This window comes from Fistularia commersonii, chromosome 8 (assembly GCF_037954325.1).
Source record: "Fistularia commersonii isolate RoL2024-O1a breed Wild chromosome 8, RoL_Fcom_v1.0, whole genome shotgun sequence".
In the NCBI taxonomy this organism is placed as follows: domain Eukaryota; kingdom Metazoa; phylum Chordata; class Actinopteri; order Syngnathiformes; family Fistulariidae; genus Fistularia; species Fistularia commersonii.
Window position 1 is genome coordinate 4,165,174 of NC_141291.1, and position 11,834 is coordinate 4,177,007.

At 45.3% G+C, this 11,834-nt stretch overlaps 1 protein-coding gene across 2 annotated transcripts; it reads left to right on the forward strand.

Moving 5' to 3' along the window:
* The first annotated feature begins 34 nt into the window (after positions 1-34).
* eif4eb (eukaryotic translation initiation factor 4eb) lies at positions 35-11,595 on the forward strand. 2 transcript variants are annotated; one of them, XM_086150551.1, is made up of 7 exons: positions 35-88; positions 1,084-1,196; positions 7,514-7,609; positions 7,749-7,812; positions 9,416-9,529; positions 10,625-10,764; positions 10,854-11,595. In XM_086150551.1, exons 1-7 carry the CDS (start codon positions 71-73, stop codon positions 10,966-10,968), a joined length of 660 nt encoding a protein of 219 aa, XP_086006677.1. In that variant the 5' UTR covers positions 35-70; the 3' UTR covers positions 10,969-11,595. The 2 variants fall into 2 exon arrangements, with proteins under 2 accessions (XP_086006677.1, XP_086006676.1); XM_086150550.1 differs by lacking the exon at positions 35-88 and adding an exon at positions 735-883.
* Positions 11,596-11,834: the final 239 nt, after the last annotated feature.

Below are 11,834 nucleotides of genomic sequence, written 5' to 3' on the forward strand. Positions count from 1 at the left end.
CCGCGGCGGGGCGGTCACGTGGCGCGCCCTCGTCCAATCACGAGAGACTATCCAAACACAGATTTGTAAGATGGCGACCGCCGAACCGGTGAGCACTTTCTCCCCAAACACATCGGAACATTTGCGGGGGGTTTCGGGGTTTAATTAAAGGGCGTCAGAATGGCCGCTGTCCGATTTACACGTCTTAACATAAGCCCCGGGGCGAAAATAGATAGTTGTTACGCCGTCCCGCGTAGTTGAGTGATATTTTTCAAGTTGACGGCTGTGCCACGACCTGGGCGTAACGTAAAAGGCAGAATGGTTGTGTGTGGATATCTCCCAACTTTTAGGCTGACGTTGTGGCTAACCGTCACGCCGCTCAGCCAACGCGGAGACAAAACACCGACTCGCCGTTTCCTTCGGCGACCATATGTTATATCAAAGAGCACTGCCGGTCTCCGAAAAGGACTGTTGGAAGCTTCGACGGGGTTTGAATTGTGCACCGAAAAGCTAAAACGGCATCTATCAACTAGTAAACTCCGCTGTCCGCCGGCTTCCATAACGCAGCATTAGCTATTTTGGAAGCTAACCGAGAGATCCGGGCTAGCCAAATTTAAGCTAATTTCAAAACAACCGAAAACAAATTTTATATATATTTTTTGACTACAAAGTACAACTTTTTACACACCCCAAGCTGTGGGAAATGACACGTATTCCCCGCATTATTATATTACAAATAAAGAATTCCTACAAAAGTGTGCGGGGGCGGTGCGTGGGCAACTGTCGTGCGGTGTCAGCGGCGAACACGAGAGCTCCCGGTTAACGGTGCCGTTTTGCGGTGTCACCCGGGAACCAGATGTCCCATCTGAATTCATTAAAATTGCAAACTGCGAACAGACTCAAGGTAATTCGAACTGTCATTAAACAGGCCTTCTTAGAAATGCACATATTATACAACTTTTTGTTGTTGTTTTGCACACTTTTTAAAAAAAGCAATTCAGCAACTGACAAGCTGGGAAAGTTCTCCAACTTTCCAATTCCAGGTTCTGAAAGCTATGAATCACCGGTATTTGTACTTCACTTATCGGTCCCTCTGTTCTTCAGGAAACCAACCCAAGTCCATCCCTGCCGGATGAGGATGGAGCCGAAGAGGCCGGAGAGACCGGCCAGGAGATTGTGAACCCCGAGGCCTACATCAAGCACCCGTTGCAGAACAGGTCGGGATGCCCCGAAAAGCTGCATAGATAGCTCTCTGATGGAAGTGCTGTAAATAGGGACGGGATTAAAAATCATCAAACAAACACGGTAATGCCTTGACTTACGAGTTTAATCGGTTCCATGACCGAGCTCGCTACTCAAATTGCTCATATATCAAACGAAATTTCCCCCTTCAAATGAATTGAGATGCTATTCATCCGTTCTGGTCCCTGCTTTTGTTACATGTTTTTAAATAAGAGAAACAAGAGGTATTGTTTTAAAAAATACCATAATAATAGATCATGTAAAGAAATAGAATATAGAAATATTAAGTTTATTTACCTTGAACATCAGACAAACATGCCGACAGGGGTGGAGGAGGTTTGGGGAGATTTTCTTTTTGTGCTCTATTGCTTAACTTACTCACTACACACTTAATGCTACAAAGTACTGCTATATGTAACCTCCATGCTACGCTATAATTCAGCAGTAAATGTAATTTTGTGACAGTGAATGGCAGTCCTTTTTTAAAATGAAAAAAACATCTACGATCGTTGTTGAATGACTTCTCCGATGCTTCATCCGCTGACGTTCCCACCGTCTGCTGCACCAAATTCCTGTAAATGCGTTGTGCCTTCTCACACATGATGCTCTCGGCCACAGTATCTCACCAACTACAACTTCTCCATCTCTTTGAATCCCTTCTCTTTGAAATGTTCCCATTGTGGCATGATGCAAGGAATATTGTACAGTTCTTCACGTACAGCTCACACATGTTTTCCACAACTTTCACCAGGCTACTCAGTGGCAGGAAGTGCGTCCGACTTTTTTTTAAATGGCACTTCGTGGACAGCGGCGGGCACGTCGTTGTCAAACGCTTGTCCCGCTCGCAAAAAAAATCAACTGAGCGGTGGCTCATATCTCAAAAAATTCCCAAGTTGATGCACTCGTAAGTCAAGGTTCCACTGTATAAGCTGGAGCAATAACTTATACTACATGAGCTTAAACTTCAAACTCTTCAAAATAAACTTTATTATTGACCATCAGTCTGGGCCACAGACCAATAGACAAGTGCAGGAAACACATCGGGGTCTCTTCATCGTGACCTGTGATACTTCCCTCCCATCCTCATACTGCTGCTGGGTTTGGTTTCACATTATCTCTCCGGATGGCAGTTCGTAATGCTCACCAGCTGATTTGATCCTTATCTTCTTACACAGAGAAGAGAGTGGTCTACAGTCCACAGCGATCACATCTTGCTTATGAATTGGTCAATCTGTCCGCCGTGGACTTGGACATTCTACTTCTGAATTTGAGCCCCAACATGGGGTCGAGTGTTGACTGGCGAAAATCTGCACACTAGTTTTAGTTTTTAACTGTGCGCGCTTCCAAAGCACAGTGAACATCACCGACCTGCGTGCTAGCTCCAACGTGTTAAGTGTCGAGGCACTAGCGGAGGGTCGACGTCCTCCTGTGATGCAAGAAATCCTTCCCACATAAAGTGCAAAGACCAGCAATTTTGTTGATCCTTCCATCTGGAAGTTCCTCATATTTTAATTTCCCTTCAGCCCACGTCCTCTCATCTGCCTCACCCGTCATGTGATCACACTGCGTTGGTGTAATCTGTCCCCCCTGGAATCTGTCCACCGAGAAACATTCCACAGTGCAAATTAAAGTGCGAATAAAATGAGTTAATTCTCTGTACATGATTGGGCCATCATTCATCAACTGTGTGTAGAAAATGCTCTTAATTCCTGCGTACAACAAAAAATGTAGAGTGTATAAGTACAAAAAATCTGTACTTCGATCTGTACTTCTCAAATACACACTTGTAAGTGATCTCTGATGATAAATCCCACCTGTTTGAAGCACCCATGCTCATGCATATTTAGCCTCATTGGCATTCAGAAACGCCCCCAATTGAACATATATTTTAAGAAGGCGTGAAACGACTTTTTTTTCCTTTCTGAAAACATGGGAAAGAGCGCGCAGAAGAGCAATTTCACCGACACGGAGATTGAGGTCTTCGAAGGGGAAGTTGAAACAAACCGCCAAATACTGTTTGGGCGATTTAATGCAGACGTGACAAATAAAGAATTCAATGTGGGAGAAAGTAGCGGCCGCAGTTGATTCTGTTGGATCAAAAGTTCGAGCGGTGTCCGAAATAAAAAAAGAAGTGGCGTGACACAAAAGTAATCGCCAAAGGCGTGTCACGGCTCACAGATCGCCAAAGAGATGTTATAATAACCATACGAAGCCCGGAAAATACACTTGAACTGTTATAACACACACCAATCAGCCAGCCATCTTCCAACTCCTGCTTGGAGGCCCACACCCGCAAAGCTGTTCTGCAGAATGAAAGAGTTTTGTGTTCTTCCAGGCCACCGGGCAATGTTTAACAAAGACATAAGTGGTTCGCAGATTATTTGCGCATTGATTGACTTCAATCCTTTCGTGTTGACGTAGCTGCGTTCATTGTGCGACGGTGCTTTTATTGCGACGTGGGTGCAATCTATGGCTCCAATTATGTTTGGGAATCTAGCCGTGGTGTGAAATCCTTGTTTAATATTGGCTTGTTGGCGTTGGCTGAATGGGTGTAAATTGAACTTGATGTAAATGGCGGCCAGAGAAATGATTGCATCCAACGCTGCCGGTATAATTCTGCTTATTGTTGGCTGAGAAATGCCGCATATGTCTCTGGCCTCCCGCTGAAATGTTTCGGTGGCCAAAAATCCCAGGGTGGACCGGAGCCGGAGGTGCACTTGGGATGGCTTCGGTACGTTTTGTCTCTCACTCCAGCGCGGGTTGTAAATCTTGGCATGTATCAGGCATTCCATTTTTGAGGAAGCCTGCTTAAAAGCTACTCCATGCTCTCGCTAAGCAGATCAGCACGCTCTTTTCAAAACACGGTTCTCCAAATACCCCAGTAGTGCAATATAAGCCATGGCGAGTGCTTTCAAGTTCTTTTGGGGTTGTCCTGTCAAAGCTGTCTTTTGTATCACCAGCTTTTCAAATTGTCTAATAAATTAGTCATGAGACGTCTTATTCATTAGAGGGAACGAGGGGCGTGTGTGCGTTTTTTTAAGATCACTGACCACCCGTGGCAGTGCCTTCTATTTGCAGTTCCATTGTTCTACCACCAGGTTTTGTGCGCACACATGGAAGGAATTGTGTACTTTTACACACGTTCCCACACACCAGTAGGACTCATCACTAGTTGTTGAATCCTGTCCTTTGCACGGAAATGCCCACTCTTCATGCACGCTTGTGTGTGTGTACGCGCCATTTATAAATGAGGCCCCAGATGCAGGTGTCCTTTTACATCAGAGATGCAGAATTTCAGACTATTTTTTCAAAGGATTTCCTTTTAACCCGACATTACTCTTAATGATTTGTAGGCACTGCGTCCGTTCATCATCATATTCTTCAGAATGTTGTTTTTATGTTGCCATTATAAAGTATTGTCTTTGAAAATGTGTGTGAAAAGTGTGGGAATGTGTCGTGTTTAGTTGCTGTGGGGATTAGCCGAGGATTTAACATTTAAAAAGTGATGGAAAGTATGTAAATGAATATATATTAATATATATGAACTACAAAGAGTTTTATCACTGCCTTTTTTTTCTTCGGTGATGTTTTATGGCATGTGCTATCCAGAGAGTTGGATTATCAGCTCCCTCTGTGGTCGCTGCTTCCACTGTGGTCTTTCAGAAGCCTTAAAAGCAGAATCAAAACAAGTCTTCAAGTGCAGTTTAGAAGGAAATCACTGCGGTGGTCAACGATCACACCCAGGCCATAAATATTTAATCTATTTTCTTCTGTTATTCATCAGACGGTAATAGTGATATAATTGATTTTCTGGCAAACTTTCTTGGAGATGACGCCTCTGCTGGAAAACCCGCCAGCGAAAATGCTCTTTTTTTTGCAGAGCATTTCTGTTTATGCGAGAATAGCTGACATTTTTGATGGGGAACTTGTTTTTTTAAAGGAGACTATTTCTGCATCAGTCCGTATTTTACAAAAAGATCATGTGTGGCCGCATACGTTTACTGGGTTATATTGCTTAGATGGATTTCTCTCAGCACCTAAGGGCCCCACTGCCTCTAAACATTTAATACATGAGCTGAGAGCAAACGTGACACTGATCTTTGCTCCCCGCCAGTTTGTTCATCGGCAGATTACAGGCCCGTCAAGGATACGGAGATGAGGGATGTGGAGTCAGACACAGTTTGCTGGTATAATCAGCTGATATAAGCCTACCTCACGTTTTAGCACCATTGACAAAATGAATTTTAAAAGGCATTGTAATAAAGATAATGATGCTTTGGAACCGAGTTCATCCAGCCCAGTGTTTGGACTCCGGCGCTAACCTCCTCTGGACGTTTTGCATAAATGGTTACCATGCACCTTGGCAGATGGCAACGGATCCAAGTGTTGATTTCACGCCACACTGTTAATTAGTCGGTGAAATGTAATGCTGGAAAGTAATTAAATGTCTCTCTCGTGAGAGAAACAAGCGTGGCAGGTGATGTCAGATTGCGCTGCACTGAGCCGAGAACTGTGTCAGCTAACAGCGAGCTCACGTAGCTGCAATTTAATGCAGTTTTGATGCCTAACCCATGCATAATCTACATACTCTAGCTTGTATTTCTTTGTAAAATATGGATCACTATAGTAGAGCGCTACCTCCGTCCAGCTTTGCTGTTAACCTGCTGCTTTTTTCCCAGCTTTTTTCTAGTTTAAACCATATCTAGACTGTCCCCGCGTCGGGCTACTCGCCGGGCTTAGCTCGGCTCATATTAGCTCGAGCAAAACATCATCAAAACTTCCTCCCCTTTTATTTCGGCACCCGCAGCAAATCAGCTGCCCGGTTACCTTATAAGCTCCTCACGCAGCAGCTGTCTTCCCTCTCTGCATTCTCACGTCACCGTACCTGCGCCGGCGCGCACAATGCAGCTCGGCTCCCCACGCCTCCACCGCGCACCACTATCAGCCGTGAACCCTAAAAGGATTTTGACGCTTGTTTTTTAAACTGGCTGAAGTTGCAAAATGTAAACAGCGGCTTTCCCGGCCCACCTGCAAAAAACGGTTTTGCTCTAAATTGCAGGAATCTAACCAGGTGGCTGCTGGGGATCCGACACCAGCCCCGAGAAACCGTGTAGTCCGACATTTACGGACAACTTTACTACACAGAAACATCAGTAACTAATTAAAACTGTTGCGAAAGCGGTTGGACCTTCAGAGTCGGGGGGTTTCGGTTTAGAATTCAAGCTCTGCCTCCAGATGGGTACACGGGGAACTATAAATGCCAATTGCATCCATCATCCACGTCACAGAAAAAGATTAGTGACCTCAGCTTGGCGCCGTTTGTTTGAGCTCTCAACGCGGCTCGGCAACCCATCGACCCACGCATCCCCCGCACAAATGAATGGAATCCTATTGAAGGGAAACGGTGACAGGGGTCGACCGCTGTCTGACTACAATGCATGGCTGTGTTCAGCGCGCTGATTAAAGAACAAATAACAATCATTTGGGGAAAAAAAAAAAAAAAAGAAAAATGGCCAAAAATACAAAACAACTCTCAGTCCAGAAAGCAGCTCCAGGTGTTCAAGGAGGATTCCACTTATGTTTCAATTTTACGGATGTTAATATCATAGAAGGCCTTTTCCAACACTTATATTAACAACAACACAGTTGCTGCCGTCGAAACAATTATAACCAAAAGAAACGGTTGTCGAAATTGTAACTTCTTTGAGCTTTTTAGCCCCGCCGCGCTGTTTCGTATATCGAGGTGATAATGGAGAGAGGCCTCGGAGACAAACGGGCAGTTCTGCTGGAGGTCCCCAGGGCTCGTCGGTCGGTCAGAGCCTGCTCGGGGTGCTGATTCACGTCATGGCTTTTTGTTTTTTTTTAAGGCAGCTGCAGTGTGTTAGCATGAGCCTCTGCGCCACAGGGCTACCGTGTTTTCCTTGCAGACTGTCATTAAGAACAGCAGTGTCCTGGGAGGGCTGCGCGCTCCTTTGAATACACCCCCAACACCCAGTGACACATTAAACGACCTCCCCCGAAGTCACGCTCTTTTTCTCGAACTTGAAAGAGCGTCAGGTAGCTGCCGAGCCACTGGGAGGATCCCGCATAAAAGAAGTCTTGACGCGCCATCACAATTAATTGGACGGCAGAAGTGAGGGCGTGATTTGGTGAGCGGTCCGTGTCGGCAGCACCTGCACGCGTCGGCGCGGCCCAAAGCTCGGCGGCCGTCCTTGACTTTTGTTTACCCGGTGTTTAATTGGGGGCCTCACTGCACTCATGCAAATTCCCCGCGTGTGCTTAACCCCAACAGATGGTCCCTCTGGTTCTTCAAGAACGACAAGAGCAAAACATGGCAGGCCAACCTGCGGCTCATCTCCAAGTTCGACACGGTTGAAGATTTCTGGGCGTAAGAAGCAGCGACTCTGTTACAGTCTGTGTATTTTCCTGCAGTAACTGCAGTACCTGTAGAAGCATCATGACCCCCCTCCCCCCCCCTTCCCCCCTCACCGTGTACTTTTACCCACTTTTTGATCATTTTATTTCAGCCTCTACAATCACATCCAGCTGTCGAGCAATCTCATGTCAGGCTGCGATTACTCCCTTTTCAAGGTAAGTTTGATTCATTCATCTTCATAGTCACATCTTCTTTAGGGCTGTAACTAATCACAATTTCAGTCGCCGACTAGGCGTCGACCACTGTTGCGACTAGTCGACAGGTCAGAGTAGGAGGTGTACAAAAAACAATCACTCTTATTCATATTTATTGCAGCAATAAAGTACACTTTCTTGTCATCATTCTTTTCATAACAAAATCTGTTAAACAAATGTTTACTTAATTATTCAGCAACTATTGCAAGTGGTACTAATAAATGTTTTTCTTTCCCTCAAACAAAAAGGCATTTTGTGCACAACACCTACAGTGCCAAGCAAAGTTTGTTTAACAAATGATTAATACTTAATACCCTTGATACTCAAGAGGTTTTAATTAGCGATAAAATAAACATTTCTTTGTCAAACTTTAGTGCCTTTCTTTGGCGTTAGCCGGTCTTCAGCTGCCTCCACGCTGCTGTTTCCCCTCCTGTTCCCAGTTAGAGCATCAAAGATTGGGGAAAAGTGACATCTCGGAAATTTGCTGCGGTGAAACACGGACTTCACTCACGACCCGTTCACTGCTATAATAGTCGACGAGTTGTTTGGCTCTTGGTCGACCGGTTGTTCCAGTGCTAATCTTCTATAAACTGTTAGAGAAGCGCATCTGACTTTGCAAGATTTGTTGTTCTTGTCTTTAGCTTCTTAGCTGGTGTTTGGTTTCACATGGTCGATTCTTCAAGCATACGGCGCGCGTTTCTGCGGAATCCTGATGGGACAGATCAGTTATAAATATTGTGCGTTCCCTGATGTTGGATGAAAACCGGAGGACTGAATCAGGAGCATTTTCACCATTTGGGTTTTTTTTTTGGGGGGGGGGGGGGGGGGGAGAAGCTGCCATGCTGATTCTCTGTGAAACACAAAGGGTGTTTTATAAAATGAAGACGTTGTCTTGACCTTCTTTCGGATTTCGAATATAACTAACAAAGCGGCAGAAAAAAACGCCAGATTTTTATAAATTAATTCAATCAATCAGTCAAAAACACACAGAATCATTGATGCATCAATGCTCCAGACTAATTCGGACTGGAGACGGGTTTTTTTGTTGTTTTTTTTTCCCCCTAAAATCTTCATACTAACTCAGAGCCCATCAGCAAAAGAGCCACGATAATGAGCTGTTATGAACAACAATGAGACACGCAGAAAGAAGTTGAGCAACTTGAGCGGCATCAAGCAGCCTCTAATTACACCCTGTCTGAGGTCAGGCTGTTTTCTAGTGCCAATCATTAGCTGGATCCTCTCCGCCCAGGGCCAACTTTACAGATTATCTGAACAAGTGGATCCTCCGCCCCTGCCCGTTTAGAGTCTCAACAATAAAAATCCAAGAAAATAAGAAAGAAAGAAAAAGTTGGATGTCAAGTATGTGCACAGAAACAGAAAGTCGGATTAAAGGGATTTAACCGGCCCCGCAACTGATGCGGAGCTCTCCGTACACGTCTAGCATCCCAAAATGATTTAAACAACAGCAGCTGGATTAAGAGCTGTCATTATTTTTTCTCGAAGATGACAAGATTAAGATCATCCCTAAAAGTTGTTTTTTTTCTTGTTTGTTTTTTCGGCGCAGGATGGCATCGAACCCATGTGGGAGGATGAGAGGAACAAGCGCGGCGGCCGGTGGCTGATCACACTCACCAAGCAGCAGAGGAGATTAGACCTGGACCGCTTCTGGCTGGAGACTGTAAGTCCAAGGACGCCGCAGGCTGCAGTTACCCACCTAGGCGGCTGGAGACTGTAAGTCCAGGCTGCAGTTACCCACCTAGGCGGCTGGAGACTGTAAGTCCAGGCTGCAGTTACCCACCTAGGCGGCGCTGGAGCTTCTTGAGCTTCCCCGAAGTTGAGCGATGAGCTGCTAGCAAACACTGATGAAGTGTAACTCAATCTTGCGGTCGGACTCGTGCCGAAAATAATTATAACGGCGGGTATGACAATCTGCGGAATTGTTCAAGAGCCATAACTTTATTACAAAATGAACTGAACTGTAGAAAGTCAGGGGTCTCTCTGCTTGTTTCTCAACTTAAGCACAATCCCACATTTTCCCACAATGTTCATATCAGTGAACACTGCCTGTAAGGTGTGTACAGACACACTATCCGCTGATACGTCCCAGTGAGGGCTTTGCATTAACTTGGTATTGCCTAACATTCCCTGCGTGAGAACAAGGGTAAACTCCAGGGTAAACAGGGTAAACTCCAACAGCGGACGCCACGGTGTTCGCCGGCTGCAAATTATTAATCCCGCCCATTCGTGCTAATGGCTGGCAACGTGATGCTCGTCAAATTAGATTGATGCCCTATATCTTTTGCCGTTTAGTGTCTCCTCATCATTATGATTTCCATTAAGTGGCCACTGTGTTGGACGATTCTTCTAATTCACCTTTTTATACTCTATAAAAGGGTTTATGCCTTCTAAACTGGCGAGTGGCAGATTAACCTCCACGCCTCTAGAGGGCATTTGGAGTTAGATGAACCTTCCTAGACTTCTGCGTCTGTTTGTATGTCCGACTCAGACCGGAAACCCGCCTTTTTGTGTCTTTGGACATGGCTCTCAGCCTCAGCAGTATTGTGATAATATCACAACAGTAGCCGCACACCCCACTTGTGCTTTGGGGGAAGTTGTTTATATCTGGCTCACTTGACAGGAAGAAGTGATTAGTCTTTGGCGGGCAGTGGCTTCTTCACATCCTTCCTAATTTCAGATTTTCTCTGGTACATGTTGACATCCTTCGCCTAAACGCAGCGGTAACGCCGGTCGTCCGTCTCCGTCGCCTCCGCAGCTCCTGTGTTTAGTCGGCGAGGCCTTTGACGACTACAGCGACGACGTCTGCGGCGCCGTGGTCAACATCCGCACGAAAGGAGATAAAATCGCCGTCTGGACATCGGACTATGAGAACCGGGACGCCGTAACTCACATAGGGTGAGTCAGACGTTCCCCTCGGGCGAAGAACCCGTCGGCGTCGATGCCGCCCTCCTCGCCGCTCATCGTCCCCCTGTGTTTGTCAACAGGAGAGTCTACAAGGAGCGTCTGGGCCTCCCCATGAAGATGACCATTGGCTACCAGTCCCACGCAGACACGGCTACCAAAAGCGGATCGACCACCAAGAACAAATTTGTCGTCTGAGAAATGCCTTCTGTGCCTCTTATCTTCTTGTCTTATTTGTTGTTGGTGTGTATGTTTACTTTTGCGGCAAAGACTCTGCGGACTGCAATCTGAAAACAAACAAACAAACAAACAAACAAACAGCAAACATCCAATCCAAGACGACTCGCCAAACGTTACCGTAGCCTGCCGGGAGCTCGGACCACAGGATGGCGCCCACCGACGGACGAATCAGCATCTTCCAAAACTCGAGCCATGAGAGGTATTAACAGCTGACATGTAGAGTGCTGTAAGCTCTTAGACAGAAAATTTGTCGTTGATTTTCTTTTTTTTTTTTAAATGGCAGGGAATCCTGAATTGCAAATACAAATGCATATATATCCTTCATTTCCTACAGCACCAGTGGTTTTGCTGTAACCCTTTGACGTTCAGCCCTTTTAATTTATTATTTTAATTTGCCTGCATATTAATAGATTCTTAGATCTTGTTTTATGCTTTTATTTTTTCCTTTTTTTTTTTTTCTGTTTTGCCCTGAACTGTTGCACGTAATCAACCCCTTTTAAAAGAAAAAAAAAAAGTATTTCATGACTCACATTCATTTGAGTGTTAATATAATTAAACATTGGTTTTGCAATTATTACCAGACAAACGGGGATTTCCTCCTGGCACTTTGTTTTGTTTTGTGGTACGATATTCGCTCCTTTTTTTTTTTTTTTACTCCTTCTCTGCAGCCGCCCCCGTTTGAGATGAGACGATCCGCTTTCGATGACTGCTCACCGAAACCGGTTCACTCCGCTCGCGTTAAAATATACATTTTATCGATCATCCAGTTGGTTTCTGCCAAACGGTCCATGTTCCTTCAGAAATGGAATACTTGAAACGCCCCC

Bases quoted from the DNA above. Each gene is read 5' to 3' on its own strand.
- eif4eb (XM_086150550.1), top strand. From the start codon at position 836: ATGTCCCATCTGAATTCATTAAAATTGCAAACTGCGAACAGACTCAAG. The intron at 884-1,083 runs GTAATTCGAACT...TCTGTTCTTCAG, and splicing joins AAACTGCGAACAGACTCAAG to GAAACCAACCCAAGTCCATC. The intron at 10,765-10,853 runs GTGAGTCAGACG...GTTTGTCAACAG, and splicing joins GACGCCGTAACTCACATAGG to GAGAGTCTACAAGGAGCGTC.